The sequence below is a fragment of the Sorex araneus genome, chromosome X (assembly GCF_027595985.1).
Source record: "Sorex araneus isolate mSorAra2 chromosome X, mSorAra2.pri, whole genome shotgun sequence".
NCBI lineage: Eukaryota > Metazoa > Chordata > Mammalia > Eulipotyphla > Soricidae > Sorex > Sorex araneus.
The window spans coordinates 42,736,885-42,758,945 of NC_073313.1; the positions used below are offsets into that span (position 1 = coordinate 42,736,885).

The following is a 22,061-nucleotide window of genomic DNA, read 5'->3' on the forward strand; positions in this document are numbered from 1 at the left end:
TGAGTGCAGAGCAGGTGTAAGCCCTGAGCACCACCAGGTTGGCCCCAAGTCTAAAAATAAGTAAATTTAAATTTAAAGTAACAATAAACTAAAACAAGTAGTAATGGTTGAATAATAGTGGCTATGTCAAAACTAGTTGTGAGTAGTTTCTACCACACATCTTTGCAGTTTGCAATAAGTGGTACAAGCCACTGTCATACTATTTTGATTGATATTTTGAAAAATATAGAATTATATTATCTTCGTTATTGTGTGATTATACTTGTAAGTTTCCCTTTAGAGAGAATTTAATAAAACTTTTGAGTTTATTACATTACTAAAGACCATCCAATAATTTGTTGTGTCTCTTTTAGGTTGATACTGTAAAGCGCTTGCTAATTAAAAAGTTGCCTCCTGTTCTTGCTATTCAACTTAAACGATTTGATTATGACTGGGAAAGAGAATGTGCAATCAAGTTCAATGATTATTTTGAATTTCCTCGAGAGCTAGACATGGAACCATACACAGTTGCAGGTGTTGCAAAACTGGAAGGAGATAATGTAAACCCTGAGAGTCAGCTCATACAACAGAATGAGCAGTCTGAGAGTGAGGCAGCAGGAAGCACAAAGTACAGACTTGTAGGTGTGCTCGTCCACAGTGGTCAAGCAAGTGGAGGACATTACTATTCTTACATTATTCAAAGGAATGGTGGAGATGGTGAGAGAAATCGCTGGTATAAATTTGATGATGGAGATGTGACAGAGTGTAAAATGGATGATGACGAAGAAATGAAAAACCAGTGTTTTGGTGGAGAGTACATGGGAGAAGTATTTGATCATATGATGAAGCGTATGTCCTACAGACGTCAGAAAAGGTGGTGGAATGCTTATATTCTTTTCTATGAACGATTGGACACAATAGACCAAGGTGATGAATTGATCAGATACATATCAGAGCTTGCCGTCTCCGCAAGACCCCATCAGATAACTATGCCGTCAGCCATTGAAAGAAGTGTACGGAAACAGAATGTGCAGTTCATGCATAACCGAATGCAGTATAGTTTGGAATATTTTCAGTTTATGAAAAAACTGCTAACATGCAATGGTGTATACTTAAATCCTCCTCCGGGTAAGCATAATTTTACTTGCAATGTCGTTAGCAAGCAGTGTGTGGTTTTATTTTGTTTTTACTTTTGATATTCATTTGAACAGTATAGAGTGCCTTTGGATCAGGGAGCTTTATTTGGATTCAAACATTAGTTTGAAATGTACTTTAGTGAACTAGTCAGTAACTTCAGTAAAATAGTGAAGTAGCTTCTATTTTACAAGTATTCTTAGGGTTGTAAAGGGACATTTGAAAACTTAGCAGAAGGGAAATTCTTGTTTGAAAATGGGGATCAGACATAGACATCTGTTCCAACTTTTTTTTCTCATTTTATCTATAGGACAGGATCATCTGTTGCCTGAAGCAGAAGAAATCACCATGATAAGTATTCAGCTTGCTGCTCGGTTCCTTTTTACCACAGGATTTCATACCAAGAAAATAGTCCGTGGCTCTGCCAGTGATTGGTTCGTATACATTGCTTTAATTTTCATTCCTGTACTAATATGTAATTACTGTGCTGCTTCATTTTATTTTTCAAACCAGTGGTGATCTCGTGTCACATTTGAAATGCAGAGTTTAAAAATAATATTCCCAGTTCCAATAGAGAGAAATTACTAAAAATAATTCTTAGTTTCAAGGTGGGCTGGAGCGATAGCACAGCAGGTAAGGCGTTTGCCTTGCACGCGGCCGACCCGGGTTCGATTCTTCCGCCCCGCATGGCAGAGCCTGACAAGCTCCTCATGGCATTAGATATACCAAAAACAGTAACAAAAAGTCTCACATGGAGATGTTACTCAGCTGCTCAAGGAAATCAATGAGCAACGGGATGACATTGATACAGTGATACAGTTTCAAGGTCGGGAAGAGACCTATCTCAAAGGGCTAAAATGTATTGCATGTCCAGCATGCTTGTTCACTTTGTATACTCTGAGCAGTCAGTCTCCCAGGCCCCACACAGTACAGCAAGAGGACATTTAAGTCAGCTATTTGTTTTAGATGACACCTGCCAGTGCTCAGAGACCATAATGGGGGAGAACAGGATCAAACTCAGGTCTGCTGCCAGCAAAGCAAGCACCCTATCTGCTGTATTAGCTCTTAAGCCCCTTACATTGATTTTTGAATCATGAACTACTAAGTTTAATTCTGGGTTAAATTCTGTTATAAATTCAAATGGAAGGAAAATGTAAAATTGAGTTTCAGAAGCTTCTAATTTGAAAAGTTACCATAGGGGAAGTATTTTGTCCTTGAACCAAGAATCAATTTGGTAGTCGAAATCTCTGCATTGCTATGGTAAAATGGCTGTTTTGATTATATTAATCCCCATCCCCATATATGGAACACTTGGTTACGGTGCTCACGTACTTGACCAAGATTGCACTCGTTAGTGGTACATCATGTTGAAAATGGCTTGCAGGAATCAAACTTCAGCTTGTAGGGCAGGGAGTTGAGCCTCTGACCCATGTCTTAACCCATCATTGATAGATATTCTCTCATGCCCCTCTGAGAATCGACCAAGTACTATTAGTTTTACTAATCATTCTAGAATCAGCCATTTTTGGGTTCTTCTGTCCAGTACTTTCAGGTTTTGTTTAATACCTTTGCTTTTTATTTGGGTCAGAGATCTGTTGTTCTCTAAGAAACCTGCCACTGAAATTATATTCACGGATTTGTTTTCTTTTAGGTATGATGCATTATGTATCCTCCTTCGTCACAGCAAGAACGTGCGTTTTTGGTTTGCACATAATGTCCTCTTTAATGTTTCAAATCGCTTTTCTGAATACCTTCTGGAGTGCCCAAGTGCAGAAGTAAGGGGTGCATTTGCAAAACTTATAGTTTTTATTGCACATTTTTCCTTACAAGATGGGCCGTGTCCTTCACCTTTTGCTTCTCCTGGACCTTCCAGCCAGGTAATTTACAGAGCTTTCTTAATGATTAGATGCTTATAAATGTATTTCCTGAAGTTGAAGTCGTAACGTAAATCTATGTATATTTGTTTGATTTGTTTATCTAATGTGTGTATACATGCATACATACCACAAATTCTGATGTCTTCAGTTTTACAAGTTCCACTTTAAGTCTATAAAAATGGACTTCCATCTTAAAAAATTACAATTTGTAGGCTCTAAAATGAAACCCACCTCTTTTGTCCCTTTCCTAAGAAGAAACCCTTTTTAATAGTTTCTTGTGTGATTAGTACTTCCATAAATTCCTGCCTTTATTCAACATATGTGTGCATGTCCCTTTTATAGGCAAATAAAATTGTATGTAGCTGCACCTTGTTGCCAAAAAATAGCCAATGTTTTATCCTTTACAGGCTTATGACAACTTAAGCCTGAGCGATCACTTACTAAGAGCAGTACTAAATCTTTTGAGAAGGGAAGTTTCTGAGCATGGGCGTCATTTACAGCAGTATTTCAACCTGTTTGTAATGTATGCCAATTTAGGTAAGAATTTGTTTTCCTATTTTTGTTTTAATATATTGAGTGATGAAGTTATTTACATTTAGTAATGAGCTATGACCTGGTCTAAAATAGAAACAGTATTCCATAAAATCTATTGTGAATTTAATCTGAAATTTTTTTGTAAACTGTTTTACACCTTGTACTTTATGATAATTGTGCATGTGTCTTACCTCTATTGTAGGCACAGGTCAGAATCTTACCTTAATTATGTCTTTATTTCCTAAAACACTGGTTCCTCCATACCTGTATTTAAAAAAAAAAATACTTACTGCTATACCCATCCCACACTCATTGAACTCAAATCTAGCACAAGGAATTTTCAAAATCTTACTAGATGATTGTGCTGCTAATGAAGTTTGGGTAAAGGATTTGGTCTGTATATAAGCTTTTGTCCAAGCAAACTAAAATTGGAACTGGGGATAATAAAAATATTCAAGGATTTAAATTACCCTATCATTACTATAAGACCTATATAATCTCACTCTCCTTCTCAAAGTATCCTGCTCTTTCTAAGATCACCTGTTCTGCTCATTTAATAATGTTGAAAGTTTTGTGGTGTTTTCCCCGACTAGATGGCAAAGATCTGATCTTTGTATAATAGTGCTGAATAAATGTTTGTTGATTGAATAGGTGGATTGTTATGAAGATCATCAGAAATCTTCTGTTGTCATTTTGGTGTTTGTTAATTGACTTTAGGGTTAGACTGCATGTTAATCAGGTGTTACAGCACTAATCAGTGATTGTGTAGTTTTGTTGTTGTTTTTGGTTTTGTTTAGTGCTGGTGGGGGGGTGCACACCTAGCAGTCCTCAGGCTTACTCCTGGTTCTGCACTCAGGGATCACACACAGCAGTCTCTGGGGACCATATGGAACGCTGGGCCAAACCTGGGTCAGCTGTTGGCAAGGTAATACCTTGCAAGCCCCATCTGCTATACTATCTCTCCAGTTCCTAACTTAAGTTTCTGACAGTCCATTTAGAACCGTAGTAATGATTGCTCACTTGACCATATTAGGAACTCAGACTTTGTTTTAAACATCTATAAAGTTGCTTTGGGTTTTTTTTTTTAAGGTTTTGTAGCCAAATATACACTATTACTCCTTACGTGTGTGTGTACTGATTGATCAAATGGGCCTTTAACATACTGATTAATCACTGATACATCTATGAACCTTTATTTAATAAGAAACATTCCACTTTAAATTTGTCTTTTTCCTTTTCCATGTTGGACATGCTTCTTGTTTGTAGTTGAGAAGGAAATTATTATTGTTATTATTATTATTATACTAACAAGCTTTAGTTGAAATGCATTTCAAACTTAGAACTGCCAACTTGAAGCATTCATACTCAGCTCTTTTTGTAAATAGTCCCTGGTCACAAAGCATAAGTCATTGGTCCGTAATGTAATGTCAGTTAAAATTACCCTCTTAAAAACAAATCTATAAACTTTAATGGGAATTAAACCAGTGCTCTGGGCCCTGTCCCGGCTCAGTACTCAGGAAACCATGTGGTACCCAGGATTTAATCCTGTGCTCCCCTCTCTCCTGCATTTAAAGCGTGTGCCCCAGTTCTTTGAACCATGTTTCTCACCCCTAATATGATATCCTTAAGCCTCGATGTACTTTGGGGTTCAGGTATGTTTGAATTTAAGAAAAGTAAGACAGGGTGGGACCACAGAGATAGCATACAGGTCAGGTTACTTAACCTTGCATAAGACCAAACAGATTAGTCCTTGAGCATCAAATGTGATCCCTAGGACAGTCAGGGGCAACCTCTGAGCACCACTGGAAGAAGATACTCAGACCTTCTATGTTTGAGCAACAGACTGAGGAAAGTAATAAAGAACTTGAATGAGCAGAAAGTTGAGTTCATTTGGGCTAACTGAGTTTGATCCTACATGATGTCCAGTAGAATAGAAAAGTATTTTCTTGAAATTATTTTTGAATTATCAGAACTAAAATTGGATTTGATGGTATTCGTATTGGTTTGATAATCCAGGGAAAGATTACAGAAAAATATTTGACTATTTGTATGAAATCCTTTCTACCCTAATTATTTCTCATTCTCCACTTGTTCCCTCCTCTTCCTTCTTCATTTGTAGGGGTGGCAGAGAAGACACAGCTCCTAAAATTGAGTGTTCCTGCTACCTTCATGCTTGTGTCTTTAGATGAAGGTCCAGGTCCTCCAATCAAATACCAGTATGCTGAATTAGGCAAATTATACTCGGTAGTATCACAGCTGATCCGTTGTTGCAATGTCTCATCAAGAATGCAGTCTTCAATCAATGGTAATTAGAGTGTTTCATTCCTTACATTGGTTTTAGAATACTACTGGGCATTTATAGTATTTGATTGGTATAATTTTTCAAATTTGAATGTAAAATGTCTAAAGGTTCATGCGTAGGAATTTTGTTGTGATTTGAGTCATACCTTCCCCTTTTTTTCTTTTTTGACTAGATTGAACCCAGGCCCTACATACAAAGTAGGTGCTTTATGGCTGAGCTGCATCTCTGCCCACGTTCTACTTTATTTTTACACTACACTGGATGGTATTAAGGGCTACTCCAGGATCAGGGTTCACCCCTGGCTGTACTTACAGGACAGTGCCAGAATCAAACCTGAACTTCTCCTGTGCGAAGCATGTGTTCAGCCCATTGTGCTACCTTTTTGGCCGCCTTTACTTTTTTTGTTTTTAGGGCACACCCATCAGCGCTTAGGACTTAACGCCTGGCTCTGTGTTCAGGCATCACTCTGTATATGGTACCAGGAATAGAGCCCGCAGCCGTCGTTTACTAGGCAAGCACTGTGTACGTGCTATACCATCTTCCTGCCCCTGAAGATTTCTCTCCTGTGCTCAGGGAACCATACGCGGTGCTGGGATCAAACCTAGGTTGTCTAGGTGCAGGACAAGCACCCTACCTACTACACTGTCCCTGCAGCCCTGGAGAGTTTTAAATAGATGAATGCCATTGTTACCAACTTTTTCCTTTTGGCTTTCGGGCCACTCTGGCAGTGCTCACGGCTCACTTCCGGTGCTCTTCTGGGGACTAAGTGCAAGCAAGTGCCTTACCTAGCTCTCTGGCCTCTGGCAACTTTTTTGTTTTAAATGTTTTTCTAAAATTTAAGATGTCAGGTATTTCCTATGGTAAAAGGTTGTATGTGTTGCGATAGAGAAGCATATTCATTTTTTTTATTACACATCTGTTTCCTAGGCAATCCTCCTCTTCCCAATCCTTTCGGTGATGCAAACTTATCACAGCCTATAATGCCAATTCAGCAGAATGTGGCTGACATTTTATTTGTAAGAACAAGTTATGTGAAGAAAATTATTGAAGACTGCAGTAACTCAGAGGAAACCATCAAGTTGCTTCGCTTTTGCTGTTGGGAAAATCCTCAGTTTTCATCTACTGTCCTCAGTGAACTGCTCTGGCAGGTCAAAGAAAAACACCTTGTACATCTTGTCTAATTTGATTCCTCGTTCCTCCAGAATGCTTGTTCACCGTGTCTTTACCTGTTTGCAGGTTGCGTATTCCTACACTTACGAACTCCGGCCCTATTTGGATCTGCTTCTGCAAATCTTACTGATCGAAGACTCTTGGCAAACTCACAGGTAGATAACCTTTTTTTTTTTTTGTCCAGGTTTTAGACAAAACTGAAGTTCCCCATCACTACTGTTAGGTTGCAGTGCCAGAGGTTAAACACAGGGCGATCGACATCCCTGACCTTCAGTCTTATTTTTAATTTCTATACGTGTTTTACTTTAACTATGACCCAGGGTTAGTTTAGGATTAAGTTGCAGTGGTTTTCTTTACTTTTTTTTTTAGCAGTAACGTTATTTATTTATTTTATTAGTAAATCACTGTGGTACAGTTACAAACTTAGAACTTTCATGTTTGTATTTGGTTTACATCCCTCCACCAGTGCCCATTCTCCTCCATCAGTTTTCCCAGTATCCCTCCCTGCAGTGGTTTTCAATTTTATCACATAACATTAAAAGTCTTCAGTAAGTAAGTAAAGTCTGTTCCCCTTAATCATGTTAGATTCTATTAAGTCACTGAATGATGGAAATAGTGAACCACTGATCTCGCTGGTTATATTTTTACTAGCCTATCAGTATGTAACTAACTTTAAAGTAGGTTTATGACTATGTATTTTCTGCTTAAAGAATCTCATTTAATATTCTGTGTTCACTAACGATGAATTCATGATTTGTGTGAAGAAAACTTAGAGCTCATTATCTCTAAGGCAAGCCCTGGTTTCTGTCGCCCTCTCTCCTCCCTCCCTCCCTCCCTCCTCTCTCCTCTCTCTACTATTCTCTCCTCTCTACTCTCCTGTCTTTCTCTTCACCTCCCTCACTCTCTTCCCCTTCCTTTCTTTCCCCTCACTCCTCTCTCCCCCCCTCATGGGCCACACCTGGTGATGCTGGGGACTTATTCCTGGCTATCTGCTTAAGGAGCACACTTATGATCGGGTTTCAGGGCATCAAACCCAGGTCGGCCATGTGCACAGCAGGCACTCTACCCTCTACTGTCTGTCTAACCTCCACTGCAACTTTCTAAACAGTGAAAGAAAAAAAACACAAATTCAGAAAAGGTGGCACTGACAAATAGCATGAAGGATGTGAAAGGAATCCAGTTACCACTTTGCTCCATTTCACCTTGTAACTTGCCAATTAGATAAAACTCAAAATCTTTGCACTGTACACATTACCATTAAAGCATCTTAAATGTTGGGTTTTGTTTTTGGTTTTGTTTTTTTTTTCTTTTTGGGTCACACCTGGCGATGCACAGGGGTTACTCCTGGCTCTGCACTCAGGAATTACCCTTGGTGGTGCTCAGGGGACCAGATGGGATGCTGGGATTTGAACCCAGGTTGGCCGCGTGCAAGGCAAACGCCCTACCCACTGTGCTATCACTCTAGCCCCTGTATTTTTTTTTTAATGAAATGAAAAATATTTAAAGGGAATTTAAAATGCTTTGTTTTGGGCTTTTTCGTTTTTTTAATTAGAAATTAGGTTACACAGCTTTACTGTTCCTTGTATTTCCTCCAGAATTTCTCGCCCTCCCTTCGCCACCCCCACATTAAAAACAGTCTGGGGGGGGGGAGAGATAGTACAGCAATTAGGGTGCATGTGTCTGCCCCAGGAGTTGATTTCTAGCATATCTGCTGAGCCCTAGAGGCCTCCAGCATCCCAGGGTGGTCTGGGTACCCTGGGCAACCCAAAGGGGTGGGGGGAGTTCTTAATCCCTCTTAAGAGTGGTATCATACAGTATATGTCCATAGTTCTGCCTTATTTCATTTCACTTAATATAATGTCTTCAAGGCTAATCCATAGTATGTGTTATGTCAGAATTTTGTTTCTTTCTTGGATTAGGGGCTGCTTATTTGGAGAGACTACGGTGCACTCAGATTCTATTCCCGGCTCAGTGCTTAGGGGACTGCTTCTGCCCTTGGGGGTCTGGGGGCTGATTACTATGTCGTCGCAGGGGTTGACTCCTAGGACCTCACATGCAAGAATAACACTCTACTGTTGAGCTACATCCCTTGCCTGAGGAATTTAGTTTATATCTGATTCTCTTTCAGAATCCACAATGCACTTAAAGGAATCCCAGATGACCGAGATGGACTATTTGACACAATCCAGCGCTCTAAGAATCACTATCAAAAAAGAGCGTACCAGTGTATAAAATGTATGGTAGCTCTCTTCAGCAATTGTCCTGTTGCTTACCAAATTCTGCAGGTGAGACCTTTTTAGTTTTGTAGAGTAATCTGAATTTGATTTAAGGATTGTGCTTTCAAAAAAAGAGAATCAGCAGAACGGAATTTGGAGTTGTCGTTTCAAGTTAGTTTTTAAAACATATCCTGAGTCTTTTCACTTAGTTTTATTTTCTTTCGAAGGGTAATGGAGATCTTAAAAGAAAGTGGACCTGGGCAGTGGAATGGCTTGGAGATGAACTTGAAAGACGACCATACACTGGCAATCCTCAGTACACTTATAATAATTGGTCTCCTCCAGTACAAAGCAATGAGACATCAAATGGTTATTTTTTAGAGAGATCACATAGTGCAAGGATGACACTTGCAAAAGCTTGCGAGCTCTGTCCTGAGGAGGTAAAAAAAAAAGGAATGGAAGAGAACAAAGTAATTCTTTACTAGTAATCATAATGTCCCCCCCCTCCCCAAATCCCCAAAAGTTCCGTTGCGGTTTTGTTGTAATGTTCACTGTATATATGCATATGTGTTTATATATTTGATTTTAAGTTTACTGTGTGTGAGATTACATATGAGGGATCGTTCTTTTAAAGTAATTTCTGTGGGCCGCGAGAGCTGGCTCAGCAGTTGCATGCGCTTACAGTTTGGGTTTCATTCTGAGCAAAGTGGCGGGTAGCTCCGAGCATGCCAGGTGTGGCTCGGAAACAAAATAAGTAAAGATACTGATTGATACGTAATTAATTAATGAGAGAATATTATTACTGTAGTATTTTTTTAATTTGATTTGTCTCCGGTTAAAGACTAAAACGTTGTTAATTGATGAATTTTGTGGATTTTTTAAAATGTGTTTCAAATAGAAAGTATTAATGATTTTGTCTACATAATTGTTTGCCTTGAAACGTCTACAACTAGGAGCCAGATGACCAAGAGGCCCCAGATGAGCACGAATCACCTCCACCTGAAGATGCTCCACTGTATCCCCATTCTCCTGGGTCTCAGTATCAGCAGGTAAATGCAGGTCGCAAGCAGTTTCTAAAGGAACCGTGTAGACGAGCTTTAGGGACATGAGCTAAAGGATATGCGGGTGTGGGATCCTATGAGCCATGATAGAACTTGGCCCCGGGGTGTTTCTGAGCCACACCTGGCTGTGCTCTGGGCTTATTCCTGGCTCTGCACTCAGGGGTCACTCACAGGGTGGGGCTCAGGGGCCTAGATGGGGTGCTGGGCATCATTAGTGTGACAACAGAGTGATTTAACAGGCAGCTCTCTCTTCCTCTCCCAGAATAACCACGTGCATGGACAGCCATATACTGGCCCTGCAGCGCATCACATGAACAACCCTCAGAGAACTGGCCAACGAGCACAAGAGAACTATGAAGGCAGTGAAGAAGTATCCCCACCTCAGACAAAGGATCAGTGAAAATGTACATCATTAGCTGGTTTCATCAAGACTGTGCACCCAGGCCTTACTGTCCACCTTTTTCTGTGTCTGGCTAATATTTAAAATTAGAACAACTATTCCTAATCAACACGGAGTAGTGGGAAGTTATTCACTGTCTTACCTGCAGAAGTTTGCTGTCAATATATAACCCGCCTGCAGTGGAAAGTGTATAGTGTTTTGTAATAAATGGCCTGATGCTAATGTGTAAATGGCAAAGGTGTATATAGTATATTAATGTTTGACTGTTAATTCTTAAGCAAGAACCTTTTTTCTTGATGAGACACACAGATATACAAAAACTACAAAAGTTAATTTTCTTGTTATACTCAATGCACTCTGCAACCAGTGTTGCCTGCCTGATGGCAGTTGGATCAGCTCCTTTACAAAACCACAACATACACCAACAGTAACAAATCAGAGCCCATCCATGTCACCACACCTATAGTTTCATGTTAATTCTTTGCCACTGGAGTCAGTTTTACTCTGAGCAATGTAAGGCTGGTAACCTTTAAATTATTTGATGTGGAAAATTGGTGATGTAACATTGTTTCTAGATCTTTTTCATTGACTTTTTATTCTGATATTAGGTTAATCACTTTGAAGCTGTAGTTATGCTGTAACATTTAGCATGGCTTCACACCAAGTTAGTGTAGCCACTGAGGAAAAATTTCCATAATGACTTATGGTTGTCCCGATGTGACAGCTGTGTTGCTCGAGCTTTTCCTTCTTACACCTAGAATTAAAATAGAAAGCAAGGGGAGAGATGAGAACAAGCAGTTACACATCCATTGCTCTTACCTAATGTCTGACAGTTGAATCTCTGGGTGGGACAGTATCAGCATTGGGAATTTTAAAAGGAATACACAGAAATTGGAGATGCTAATGTCCGAAGCATATTAGAAAGCTGTATTTGGTGTTCTTGTTTTGTTTGGTAGTTTACTAGGTGAATTTTCTAAAATTTTCCTTCTGCTGGATCCCAGTTCATTGAAGGCATCAGAATCTCACAGTCCTTGGGAGCACCACTGCACCAGGATGTCTCGTGAGTTTCTGCTCACTCACAATTTTACTTGAAAGCAACAGTTGTCCTAGGTCCTTTTTCATTCCAAAAATGATAACAATCAAAAGCAGGATCTAATTCAAAAACCTACTGGTTAGTCATAATTGAGATCATCATTTTGAAATGAACACTTAATTAAAGATAAGGAACTCATCAGTTAATACTGTATTTAAAAGACATTGGTCATTTGAACATGTGTAATTTTTTGGGAACCTGTCTAAAAACCAAATACTCCTGCAAACAGTCCATCCTATTCTATTAAATACTTTGCTTTTTATTTTGCCGAAATCACAAATAGTATTTGATTTAAGAAGAACTTGTCCTGTGGTGTCTTTGTTTTGTTACCTTTCTGTCCTGTTGGGTTTTTTGGTTGTTTTTTTTTGTTTGTTTTTGTTTTTTAAGGACTACATACTAAACTTCTGTGCATGGCATGCCTAGGCATGACATACTGATTTCAGGAGTTCAGTCACATTGAGCTTTTTGTGCACAGAAAAGATTTGACCTTTGGCCCTTTCTAAAGATGTAGGGAAAAAACAGGATGTTGACACTGTAAAAGTTTCCTAACATAATCTTGTACTTTTTGTATGTTTTTATATACATGTATATTTAATGAGCACAAGCTTGGTTGTATTTTTTACAATTTAGTTAATAGGGAAATGTTTTGTCAAAAAGGCTATAGTTGGAACGAAAAGCAGAAGCAGAATTGAGAATTGCGTTATTTTGTGATTAAAGGGGGCAGGTATTTAAGGTAAAGCTTTGGGTATCTTATTTGCAGTCTGTGCTTCTAGGTTTTCTGCAATATAGGAAAATTTGGCACCAGATAGATCCTGTTTTTAAGAATATTAATCTGAATTTGTTAAGTGTGAGCAAAAGTCCTACACAGTGTTTGCAATTCCAACTGATCATCGTAACTTTAAGATTCCACAAGCTGCTTCTCCTCAACATCGAGGAAAGCGAGTTAACTTTATTTGGACTTGTTGCTATTGTGTTAAAATATACCACCACCTCTCCATCCAAGAGGTGATTTTATATTTTCTGCTCCTTAACAAAAGTGTAGAATGTACTTAATTTTTAAAATTATGATTTTCCTAGATGTGAAAAACTTGACATTTTAAAAGGCTGTGAATTTTTCTTCTTGGAGGGAGATCCCACCTTGGTTGCTTTGAATCGACAAGTCCTCTTGTGCCCAGAGGACTTGGGAATCATTTTCCCCTCCACCTGAGGAAGAGCGGTCTGTGTTGTGGCCTAGAACTGGGGAAAGTGAAGAGAGTTGTTTCTGTTTGTTTGTGCAAATTATTTTCTATATTTAACTCTTAAGCAAGCATTAATGTATAACCGGAAATTTTAAAATGCATGTTATTGTAAGAGCAACATAGTGGTGATTTTGAGGTCTTTTTCTGAACATAAATGGCACATTTTAAACTTCAAGTCTTCAAAGTGCCTAAATATTATTTAATTCTCCCTCAACTGATTTCTTGAGCCATATATATTTCCTATTTTAAATGTTGGTTGCAGAATCATTAGTTTTCCTTTCAAAGAAGTACCCCCAGAATTCTAAGTGGCATGATTCCTCTATAGAAGACAGTAGAATCTGTTAACAAAGACTGAAAATATTTTCATGGTTAATCTGTATGAAACAAGGGCTTTTGCCCTGTTGGATCTAAGTATTTCAGTGCACAAGTTGGTTTTAAAAACAAAAAAACATATTGCTGCTGTTTCTAAGCCCTCCACCAACCAAAATTTCATGTTCAGCATTGTAGAGGCAGATATAAGAACCTAATCATTTGGAGTTTTTGTCATTGATTTTTCCCGATAATTTCCCAACCTTGTGTCTTCTAGCTGTTATGTATACAAATTTAGAACTATTATTAAAATGTTTTCTATTTTTTTCATGATTAACGTTTATTAGTGAACAAGTAACAAGTAGTCTTAGTCTTAGTAGCTAAAAAGACGAGCAGCCTTTTTTATTTGAATTACATTTGTAAATGAAAGCAACAGTATGTGAATATTCAGATGACTACTCCAAATAGTTCTTTAGTTTTCTAATAGTATTTTTCCAGCTTATGTTCTCCCATAAGAACTCTTTGCTGAATTTTGTGATTAATTTGGTGGATATATCCTGCCTTATTTAGAATTATAACTGGATAAGAAAATTGCCTTTTCATTATAAGTGCCCAATGTTGGTCTCCTGTTTGAAGGTACTGCCGAGAAACTAAAACAACACTCTCCCCCACCTGCTCCCCCAGTTTTTGTTAACCATTCAGTACTGGTGTCATAGTAGGGTTCAACCAAAATTGGTCCTGCACCTACAATGAGTGTTTAGTGTTTGAAAGTAAGGTTTGGGATGTGATAAATCACCAATAAGTGCTAAATGTATTAAGAACTTGCTGCCGATTGTATTTATAACTATTTTACGTTTGCACTTTTCCTTGAAATTTATAAGAAGAAGGGGAAAGGTGTACCATGTTTTAAAAATTGCGAAATGGAAGGTTTTTTTTTTTTTAACCCAGATTCCTAAATGGAAATCTCACCACCCAGTTCATACACTTCTCAGCCTTTACAAGCCAACAGACTGAAGATTGTCCACAGTTCCTAAGATTTAGCACATATACAGAAATAAAACTTAATAAATTAAATTTCGGTTTCCCCTTTTGTTTATTAAAAGAAAATTTCTAAATAAAGGTAATACAGGTGGGATTGAGGTCAAAGGAAACTTAAATCTGAAATTATATTCAGACCAAAATTCAAAAGTTGAATTTGGGCCAGATATCATAGAGGTTTCGAGCACACGTGTGCCCGTCCATATTAGTGCAGCCTGCGGAAGCACAGGGACCCTAGCACCATCAAGGTGACCCTGGCGTTCCGACTCACTGCAGTCCCTGAACAGCACCACATCCGTAGGCCCTTTGAACTGCCAGCCAGGTTGTTCGGGAATTGCCAAGAGTGTCCCCCAATGCCCCGAGCACTGCTCCCGAGGTCCCCCTCTAAAGTTGTGATGGGGCCAGGGCAGGTAGAGCGCTTGCCTTGTCTACAGCTGTCCCGGGTTTGATCCCTGTGCAGTGCCAAGAGTAATCCCTGAACACCAGGTATGACCACACACACACACAATAGTTGTGGGGCTGGAGTGATGGTACAGTGGGTAGGGTGTTTGCCTTGCACACGGCTGACCCAGGTTTGATTCCCAGCATCCCATATTGCCCCCTAAACACCTCCAGGGGTGAATCCTGAGTGCAAAGCCAGGAGTAGCCCCTGTGCATTGCCGGATGTGACGCATCTAATACCTTGCTTATGGGTTCTAAAGCCAGTATGTATTAAACACATTTTAGTGTTTCTCCAAAGAGTCCATTTACGTCTAAAATGGATCTGGAAGGACCAGAGAAAGTACAGGGATTAAGGTAGTTCCCTCGACTCTAGATCAGCCTTTGGTACAGCTAGGTGTGTAAATCTCCCTGCCCACCCCCAAATTTGACTAAGCTCAAAGGATTGGAGCTAAATGGTTTGCATGCAGGAGCCCGGGTTTGGTCCTGGTCACTGCATGGTTCCCGAAGCACTGCCCAGCAGTGACACTTGCACACTAAACCAACACAATACAGGACATCATTTGAAGAGATTTAGAAAAATGGGAATTTACCTAAAAATGGAAGTAGCAAACTGTGTGTTCTGTTTTATAGTGCTGAAAAGACGCTATATTCAAAAAGCCTTGTAAGAACCGTGTTTGCCTCAAGTTGGGTTACAGGTTACTTCAAGTACTACCAAAAAAAAAAAACCTCATTTTCATTTTTTCTTTTCTTTCTGGCTTTGTTTACTTGGCCATAGCCAGTGGTGTTCAAGGCTTATTCCTGGCTCTACGCTCAGGGATCACTCCTGGTGGGCTCAGCGGACCATAGGGAGTAGCAGGGATCGAACTTGGGTTGGCTGTGTGCATGCAAGTGCCTTAACTGCGCCACTATCGCTCCAGCCCAGACCATCTGTGCTTTCGGACACGCTGTGTACCAGTAGAGTAGCTCTTAGCCAGGCAGCTTGATCGCCCACTAGGGAGCCGCTTTTTTGAATCAGAGGTGGGACAACAACTCTAAAACTGCTAATAGGCAGAGGCCAGAGCATGGTCCAGTGGGCTTGCCTTGCATGTGGCTGACCTGGTTTTGATCCCTGGCACCCCAAATGGTCCTCCGACACCACCAGAAGTAATTTCTGAGTGCTGGGAGTAAGCCCTTAGCGACTCCCAAAAACAAACTAATAATCGGCTCCCCCCCCCACCCTCACTGGCAGTGAAGCACACTGAACACTTAGTCTGACACATTTCCTTTTTGTTTTTGTGTTGGGGGCCCCCAGGGCTACATTGCACCAGAGCAGACAGTGCTCCTGTTAGACACCAACCTTGGGACTGCTGACAGTAAAACTAGCCACATACTGTCCACGTACTGTTCGGCCAAGTTAAGGTACATGCTTTGCACCCAGCTGTGCTCACTCAACTCTGAAGCTCCTTGCTAGCCCCTGGAGTTTGCCAGAGACACTCTGGTAAGGCTCCCTGGTAAGACACGGGAAAATATGCTCTGACTCTGAGCCGTGTGAAAGAAGTTTGTCTCCCTTTTCAATCACATGATTAATCTCATCTTACTTCCCTGCTATCTTGTCGAGTATGCGCAATGCTTCCTTGAAGTTAGTCCTGAATGCTTTATTTTTTGTTGATGTTTGCTTGTTTGGGGATTGTTAGCTTGTTTGTTTTGGGGCCACACCGGCTGTGCTCAGGACTTAACTCTTGGCTCTGTGCTCAGGGAACACTCCTGGTGGGTCTGAAGGACCATAGGGGATGCCAGGGATCTAAACGGGTCAGCTGCATGCAAGGCAAGTACCAGCTGTACTATCACTCAGCCCCAAGGCTTGAATAAATCTTGCATGCTTTAATCAGTGCTTTGTTTGACTCCACGCTGGAATGTAGTTTTAGGGGAAAAATATGATGGTAGTCTTTGAGTCACATGTCAAGGGTTCCAGGCCCAACCCACTGTGCAGTGTATGGGCCAGATGAATAAAGCTGCTTGTCCGTCTCTCCAGTGTGGTCTCCATGGCTCTCACTGAGTTTGGGCGAATTCAGGTGCAACACTGAAAAAGGCCATCCAGTGCCAGGGATGGAACTCAGGGCCCTGTGCATGTCAGGTGTATGCCCCAGCTCATTGGGCCATCTCCCAGGCCCTGTCCTAACATGTCTGGTAGCTCAAACGCGAGGTTGCATACACCCATTGCTTGGAATGAGAAGATCAGGTATGCTATCTAGGTGGGCATCTTCAGAAGATGCAGACGGGGGCTGGAGCGAGAGCACAGCGGGTAGGGCGTTTGCCTTGCATGCGGCTGACCCAGGTTCGATTCCCAGCATCCCCTATGGTCCCCCGAGCACCGCCAGGAGTAATTCCTGAGTGCAGAGCCAGGAGTAACCCCTGTGCATCGCTGCGTGTGACCCAAAAAGTAAAAAAAAAGAAAACCAACAGACTGAAGTACAATGAAGTACTTGTATTTACTTAGTGACAGGTGGCTCACCTCTCAAGAGGGACCTTTTCTTACTCATGGGTAAAAGTCCATTGATGTTGGGGCCAGAGGGATCGTACAGTGGGGAAGGCACTTGCCTTGCATGCACCAGGCCCAGATTTGGTCCCCTGAGTGCTCTAGGAGTGATCCCTGAGTGATGTCTGCCTAAGAGTAAACCCTGAGCAACATGGGGCGTGTCCCCGACCAAACAAGACAAAACAAAAACAAAGCCAAGGACTGAGTTCCAGCACTGCACCTGGAGGGCTTGGATTCTACTCACGATCATTCCTTGGAAGTTTGCAGTTCCAGCAGCCCAACTTTGCACTGTTCCCAGGAACGAACAATGGCAAGTGAAATAGCACTTGAAGCCATCTGTTTGAAGTCGGTGCCTTTTGCCTCTGCTGTTTATAAACCTGCTTCAGCAAAAAGCAAAAACAAAGCACAGAGTTTCGCAAAAAGCATGCTTGGGAGAGCAGCCAAAAGCAATTTTCATCTGAGAAAGAAACACTATTTTTATCCAAGATGTTTTGGTAACGTGTGATTTGCTTTAGAGCAACAGATGCCGGGTGCTCTGGTACTGCTGAGACGCCTCTCCCATTTTTGAAGAACACAGAAATTGTGGGGGTGTCACAGCTTTGGGGTTGTTTTCTGTTTAAATTGGGCTTTCCGACTGCAATTAGCAATAAGAATCTTCTGGAACATAGACCTGACTAGTTCACCAAGTGATTCTTGCTAATGCTGGCGCGGTGGGATGAGGGGGGTGGGGGGGACTTTTCCTGGATAGTCAATCATGGTTAGTTTTGCTTCCTGTTTGCTTTGGGAATTTTCAGGGGGCATTTTCCCCCCTATTAATTTGCTCAGTGATATCACAACATAGTTCTTTTGTCTTTAGAATAGGGCTGACTGTAAAGGTGAAAATATCTAGGTCTCTGCAAGCAGTACCAGATTCATTTTTCTCATAATAATAAGAGGTCCATGAAATATACTCATATTTGGGGAGGGACAGGAGTGTGTGCGTGTGTGTGTGTGTGTGTGTGTGTGAGAGAGAGAGAGAGAGAGAGAGAGATGGAGAGACAGTGTTTAGTCCACATCCGGCTGTACTCAGTGATTACTCCCAGCTCTGTGCTCAAGGATCACTCTTGACAGGGCTCAGGGGCACCTATGTGGTGTCAGTGATTGAACCTCGGTCATGCAAACCAAGCTCCTTAACCCCTCCAACCCCTCCAACTCCAATAACCTCATCTTAGATGTGAAGTAATTTCAGATCAGTGCTTTTCTGGATTGCTCAGCAGGGAGAGAGAAAAAAAGAGATTCTGGGGCCTGAGCGTTAGTACAGTGGGTAGGATGTTCGCCTTGCACGCAGCAGGCCCTGGTTTGATCCCCAGCATCTTACAGGGTCCCTGAGCACCACCAACGCACAGGGCTTATTCCTGCGTACAGAGCCAGGAGTAAGCCCTGAGCATCACTGGGTGTGGCCCCAAACTAAAAACAAACAAATCAAAAAAAATAAAACCCTAAAACCCCCAAGAGATTGTTTTCCTTGGATTAAATGATTGGTCAGGGGCTGGAGTGATAGCACAGTGGGTAGGGCGTTTGCCTTGCACGCAGCGACCAGGGTTCGATTCCCAGCATCCCATATGGTCCCCTGAGCATGGCCAGGAGTAATTCCTGAGTGCAGAGCCAGGAGTGACCTGAGCATCCTGGGTGTGGTAAAAAAAAAAAGATTGGTCAGGGGGCTGGAGCAATAGCACAGCGGGTAGGGCATTTGCTTTGCATGCGGCAGACCCGGGTTCGAATCCCAGCATCCCATATGGTCCCCTGAGCAACGCCAGGAGTAATTCCTGAGTGAAGAGTAACCCCTGTGCATCACTGGGTATGACCCAAAAAGCAAAAAAAAACAAACAAACAAACAAACAAAAAAAAACAAAAAAAACGATTGGTCAAATAAACCTGGAAAGCGGCTCTGTGAATGACTCTAGCATTTCTGAGCAGGGCTGGTGCCTTCTGTCAGCATTGCATCATGAGATGTTCCCCTTGCAGCACTGCGGCTCAAGCAAGCCGTGGCAGCCAGGGCCAGGGCTCCTGGAAATGGCGGAAGAGGGATGAGGAGATCTGACATTGATAAACTGGCTCCCTGCAAGAGAATAACTTTGTAAGAACTGCTTTTTGCAGTGGCAGTAAATACGTTCGAACAAAATTTATGAGAACCCCTCACTCCTCTTTGTTTTCTCTTGCTTTTTTTTTTTTCTGGACAAGCCCGGTATAAAGCTGTTACAAACAGGACCAGAGAGATAGGCGAACGGCTGGTGGGGGGCTTACCTAACATACAGCTGACCTGGGCTGGATCCCCCATGCACCTCCAGCAGTGATTCCTGAGTGCAGAGCCAGGAGTAAGCCCTGAGCATTGCTAGGTGGGATCCCCCAATTAAAAAATAGATAAATAAATAAATAAAAGCCATCCTCTTCTTGCAGGAAGCAAATATGATCAGTCCCCTGACTATAGTAGAAACAAAAAAAAGTGCTTGGTTTATCGGGACACTGGGCAGTGAACTCACAGTCCAGTTCAAGGACAGAGATATGGCTTGACTTCTTTGAAATTATTAGTGTTTCACAGCTTGGCGGCTACTCTTCACTATTTAATTCTGCCCCCACAGGGTTACCGCTATACACAGAGGTTATACATGTTCTCCAAGACAACAGCATTAAGATGCAGTGGCTAAATCCATCACCAATAGATGTTGGTGAATGAAAGAGAATGTATTGGGGCCAGGGCGATAGCACAGCAGGTAGGGTGTTTGCCTTGCACACGGCCGACCTGGGTTCCATCCCCGGCATCCCATATGGTGCCCCGAGCACCGCCAGGAGTCATTCCTGAGTGCAAAGCCAAGAGTAACCCCTGAGCATCCCTGGGTGTGACCCAAAAAGGAAAAAAAAAGCAAAGCAACCACACCCACAAACTGCCCCTGGCACCGTGTAATCCCATCAACGGCCAAGATCAAGAGACTATAAAACAACACTCCTGGAAGCGTGCGGCCTCAACCTCTTATAGCCTAGCTCTCTCTCAGAGAACCTGGCAAGGTACCGAGACCGAACGGCAGAGTCTGGCAAGCTCTCCGTGGCGTATTCAATATGCCAAATACAGTAACAATGATGGGTCTCATTCCCCTGACCCTGAAAGAGCCTCCAATGCGGCACCGCTGGGAAGAAAGGAGTAAATAGAGGCTGCTAAAATCTCAGGGCTAGGACAAATGGAGACATTACTGGTGCCCGCTCGAGCAAAACGATGATCAACGGGATGACAGTGATACAGTGACAGTGTTGTTTTCTTGCTTCGTAGGTGGGCTGGTTTGGGGTGAGGCTCTGCTTCAGGGATCTCTCGGTGTTCCTCGGGGAACCCGATGTGGTGCAGGGCAAGTACCTAACCTCCTAGACTATCTATCCAGCCCTAACTTGTTGTATTGTTTTTGTCTGGGGGCCCACACCTAGTGGTGCTCAGGGGTTACTTCTGGCTCTGCGCTCAGGGATCGTTCCTGGAGAAGCTCTGAAGATCAATCATAGGGGATGCCAGGGATCGAACCCACCTGCAAGCCATCCTACGCTCTGTACTATCACTCTGAACCCTAGTGTGTGGTACTTTAAAATATGTCATCTTTTCCCTTTCTGCTTTCCGATTTAATGTCAAAGCAGAAAAAAATCTGATCAAATTCTGTAAACTGGAAATGCATAGACTGAAAGAAGCGTCCAGCTTCTGGACATCTCATGACCTCTAGTAAATCTCAAGATCGGCAGGTGCCAGAGAAAGCTGCACTGGCAGGAATTTTACAGTCCTTTTGGAACAATGAAAATCAATTTGAAAGTCAAAGTTTGGCAGACAATTCTGTTTAGTCTTGCCAGGGTAAGAAGCATCCTTGCTTGAAACTGCAATCATGAGGACATGAACTGAGAAGCAGTTCCTAAGTCACTTCATTTCTCCCCTGATCTGTGTGCTCTGTCTCTTTCTCCTCCACTGTATCATTAATAGGAGTCCCCTGGGTAGCCAGAGCGATAGAACAGTGGGTAGGGCACTTGCCTGAGTGGGATGCCCAGAATCCCATACGGTGCCCCCCAACCCCAGCACACTTGGAGTGATCCCTGATCTCAGAGCCAGGAATAAGCCCTGAGCACCACTGAGTGTAGCCCCAAACCTCTCCCTGCCCCCCGAAAATGGGAGACCTTTCTAAGCACATTTAAAGGAAAATAATAGCTAGAATTGTTGATACTTTGAATAAAGTATCAACACCTCCATACCCCTTTCTAGGGAACAGTCTTTTTTTTTTTTATCAGTTGAGAATTTTTTTATTAGAGAATCACTGTGATGTACAGTTACAAACTTAAGAACTTTTGTGTTTGCATTTCACTCATACAGTGATCGTTTACCCATCCCTCCACCAGTGCCCATTCACCTCCACCAATGATCCCACTGTCCCTCTCACCACCCCCACCCCATCCCCCACCACCCCACCTTGCCTCTGTGGCAGGGCATTCTCTAGGGGACAGTCTTAACACTCTTACATTTTGGATCCCCTGGCAGCTGTGTGCAAGGTAAGCCACCCAGCCACACACACACACGTTATAAAAAAATACTACACACACACACACACACACACACACATGCTGGTCTATCTCTCTGGTCCCCTTTGTAACAGGTTTTACAATGGGCTTGTTGTCCTGAAGGAAGCCAGCAGGAGAAACAAAGAGGGGTGACTTTCTGCATAAATTTTGTTTGAATGTATTTACTGCTGCTGCAGAAA

At 41.9% G+C, this 22,061-nt stretch overlaps 1 protein-coding gene across 7 annotated transcripts in view; it reads left to right on the plus strand.

Annotated features, from left to right (window-relative positions):
* Positions 1-16,802, plus strand: part of USP9X (ubiquitin specific peptidase 9 X-linked) — a 105,227-nt gene extending 88,425 nt beyond the window's left edge. For 4 of the 7 annotated variants that reach the window (XM_055119687.1, XM_055119688.1, XM_055119690.1 and 1 more), the window contains 11 exons: positions 354-1,107; positions 1,424-1,547; positions 2,765-2,990; positions 3,398-3,527; positions 5,644-5,829; positions 6,754-6,974; positions 7,063-7,151; positions 9,125-9,281; positions 9,440-9,682; positions 10,166-10,261; positions 10,536-16,802. In XM_055119687.1, coding sequence (XP_054975662.1) covers positions 354-1,107; positions 1,424-1,547; positions 2,765-2,990; positions 3,398-3,527; positions 5,644-5,829; positions 6,754-6,974; positions 7,063-7,151; positions 9,125-9,281; positions 9,440-9,682; positions 10,166-10,261; positions 10,536-10,673 — 2,364 coding nt within the window. In that variant the 3' untranslated portion in view covers positions 10,674-16,802. The remainder of the gene's footprint in view (positions 1-353; positions 1,108-1,423; positions 1,548-2,764; positions 2,991-3,397; positions 3,528-5,643; positions 5,830-6,753; positions 6,975-7,062; positions 7,152-9,124; positions 9,282-9,439; positions 9,683-10,165; positions 10,262-10,535) is intronic. The other 3 variants (XM_055119689.1, XM_055119692.1, XM_055119693.1) reach the window with 1 other exon arrangement.
* Positions 16,803-22,061: the final 5,259 nt, after the last annotated feature.